At 33.9% G+C, this 3,065-nt stretch overlaps 1 protein-coding gene across 1 annotated transcript; it reads left to right on the top strand.

Moving 5' to 3' along the window:
* The first annotated feature begins 1,001 nt into the window (after positions 1–1,001).
* Positions 1,002–2,095, top strand: LOC142521768 (uncharacterized). The gene is made up of 3 exons (XM_075624960.1): positions 1,002–1,373; positions 1,495–1,720; positions 1,836–2,095. The coding sequence occupies exons 1-3, from the start codon at positions 1,002–1,004 to the stop codon at positions 2,093–2,095; spliced, it is 858 nt and encodes a 285-aa protein (XP_075481075.1).
* Positions 2,096–3,065: the final 970 nt, after the last annotated feature.

The raw sequence follows: 3,065 nt of genomic DNA, 5'->3' as shown, positions 1-3,065 counted from the left end.
AAAATACCCTTAAATCCACTCTTTTTTATTCAATTAAGGCCCAGTTTGGTAAGTATTATTAAGGTTGGATTATTTACAAATATTTTGTTTGCTTTGATTTGTAAATTTGACATTGGCTATCTCTTTGACTATTTATATTGTTTACGTTGGAGAAGAAATCCATGCCTTTAAGATGGATAATAAATATCTGGCTACACTAAAAAGGAGTAATCACCAAAATACCCATGAGTGTAAATACAAAAATTGCAAGTGGGTCTTCTACACGTCATTGTCTTAATTTCTTCAGAAGAATCGTGCAGATGACCGCTGCTGAATCTCTTCGAAATTGAAATGGGTCAACCAAATCCTCATTTCTAAGATAAATCTGAAGAAATTTCTAGATTATTCGAAGGTAAAAAATAAGAAATTAAAGCTTTGAAGCTAACTGTGATTATTGATGTTACATCTGATGCATAAAGCCTTTGACAGTAGATAAATCTTAGGAACACTAGCCACTGATGAACAATTTCTTGTTTTTTGTTTCCGATTTATGGTACAAATGTATTGTAGAAATTGAATATTGTTATATTGTCGTTTGTTTGGTCTGTTCTTGTACTGAGAACTTTTTTTTTTAATTTTTAAATCCTAAAAAATTATGCTCATGTGAGATTGTAGTAGACATTCTTTGTCATTTTGTCTTTGGCTGTTGTACAACAACTATCTGTTTTTTTAACTTGTTGAATTTTTTTTGTAATGTTACAGATTAAAATGATATACAAGAGTTAAAATTTTATTAACTATGTTTCTGAGATTAGTTAATTTATGCATTGGCTTGTTCTAACTTTTATTATATTTGGTAAGTAAATGTGCAAAATGGACCGTAGACGTCATAACATTAGAATTTTCCTGCTGCTACACCAAATGATGATATGTACTATTTTTATGGTATGTCTTCTAATACGACATTGCACGAGATTTCTCGCCGAACGACGTCGTCACATAGAACGCTAGCTTCGTACATCATGACAGAAAGAATGAATGCACAAATGAACCATTTGAAAAGAATTATTGAAACCGGAGACGTTCAATGTATGGTGAGTATGAGGATGAATAGAAATTCATTTGCACAACTATGTTACTTGCTAACTCATATCGGTGGGCTCGACCATTCTAGATATGTTAGGACCGAAGAAAAAGTGGTTATGTTTTTGTCTATTTTGGCGCATCATAAAAAAAACCGAGTCGTCGGTCATGATTATCTACGAAGTGGTCAAACAATCAGCACACATTTCCATGAAGTGTTGGGGTCAGTACTGAAGCTACATACTATACTGCTTGTGAAGCCTTCCCCTGTCGATGAAACCTGCACCGACGAGACGTGGAAATGGTTCAAGGTAATATGAACATTTGCTAAATATTACTTATTACAAATTCCATTTATAATGTTGTACGTACAATACCTTTTATTAGACATCTTCATACATATGATTCATAATTTTGTAACTTATTTTGCAGGGTTGTGTTGGTGCGTTGGATGATACATATATAAATGTTAATGTGCCTATTTTAGATAAGGGAAAGTACAGAACCAGAAAAGGAACCATTGCAGTGAATGTTTTGGGAGTGTGCAACCGAGATATGAACTTCTTTTATGCCCTCTGTGGGTGGGAAGGATCGGCAGCGGATGCCCGAGTTCTTCGTGATGCATTATCACGTGATGAAGGACTTAAAATTGAAAGTGGTTAAAATATTGTTTCATATTATCATGTTAGTTCACCATACTTTTTAATTAGATTCCTTTTTCATTATTGTTTTAAATGGATATTTATTAACAAAATATATGACTTCGATGGTAGGTTGTTACTATTTGTGCTACAACGGATATGCAAACGTCCAGGGATTCTTTACTCCATATAAAAGAGTACCATACCATAGGGATGCTTGGGGCAATCGCACAAATGCTCCACAGAATTATAAAGAAATATTTAATTGGAGACACAACAAAGCTAGGAATGTGATTGAAAGAGATTTTGGCTTGCATAAGAAAAGATGGGCTATTCTTCGAAGTCCTTCTTCCTACCCACTTAAAACTCAGTACAGAATAATAATGGCTTGAATTTTGTTACACAAATTCATCCGTTCTCAAATGCCAGATAATCTTGTTGACGAGATTGAAGAGGAGACATTAAGCCCAACGCCACAGAATGAGAATTACTTTATTGAGGATTTTAATTCCTCCGATGCATGGGATATGTGGAGAGATAATTTTGCAATGTCGATGTACCACATCTAAGACAAGTGTTATATGTTATTGTATTTAGATTGCAAATTTGATTTTCTTTTCTAGTTACGTACTACTGATGTTTGTCAGAACAATTGTCTTGTGAATTATGTATTGGATTAATCATTGTATTTTAAATTATGTTTTCAAATGTGTTTATCCCTTTTCCAATATAATGTTGCATCTCCCATTCTAACTTCTCACATTAATGTGTAACAGATTAACATAGCAAAAACATTTGAAGCAATGGATAGCACAAGTGTGACTTCGAAAGGTAAAAGAAAACAGATAAGTTGCGTCGTAGTTGGACAGCCCCTGAGGAAGAGGTTTTAATTGTGGCATTGAAAGATATAATAAGGAAAGGATATAAAACGAAGAACAGATTCCGTAATGGCTATTTACTTTTATTGGAATCTACATCGATGAATGCATTCAAAGATTCAGATTTACGTGGGCATTACCACATAACTTCCAAAATACACGTGTGGAAGAAACATTATGGATGTTTGACATCAATGCTAGCAAAAAGTTGAATTAACATGATTGACGCCACAAATGAGGCATTAGATGCGATACTCAAGGTCATGAATTTAATTAAAATGTTTAATTTCATATTTCAAATGTATACTCTATTACAACGAAGATATTTCAGGTGGACAATAGTGTTCGAGTTATGCGTTACAAGCAGTGGCCACACTATAAAGATTGGTGCGAAATCTTTGGCTATGATAGAGCAACATGTGATCGAGTGGAGACATTTTCAGCGGTTGTTCATGATGTCTTAAATATGACTGAGCATGAACCC

This window comes from Primulina tabacum, chromosome 13 (assembly GCF_025594145.1).
Source record: "Primulina tabacum isolate GXHZ01 chromosome 13, ASM2559414v2, whole genome shotgun sequence".
Taxonomy (NCBI): Eukaryota; Viridiplantae; Streptophyta; class Magnoliopsida; order Lamiales; family Gesneriaceae; genus Primulina; species Primulina tabacum.
This window is presented reverse-complemented; position numbering and strand designations above follow the sequence as displayed.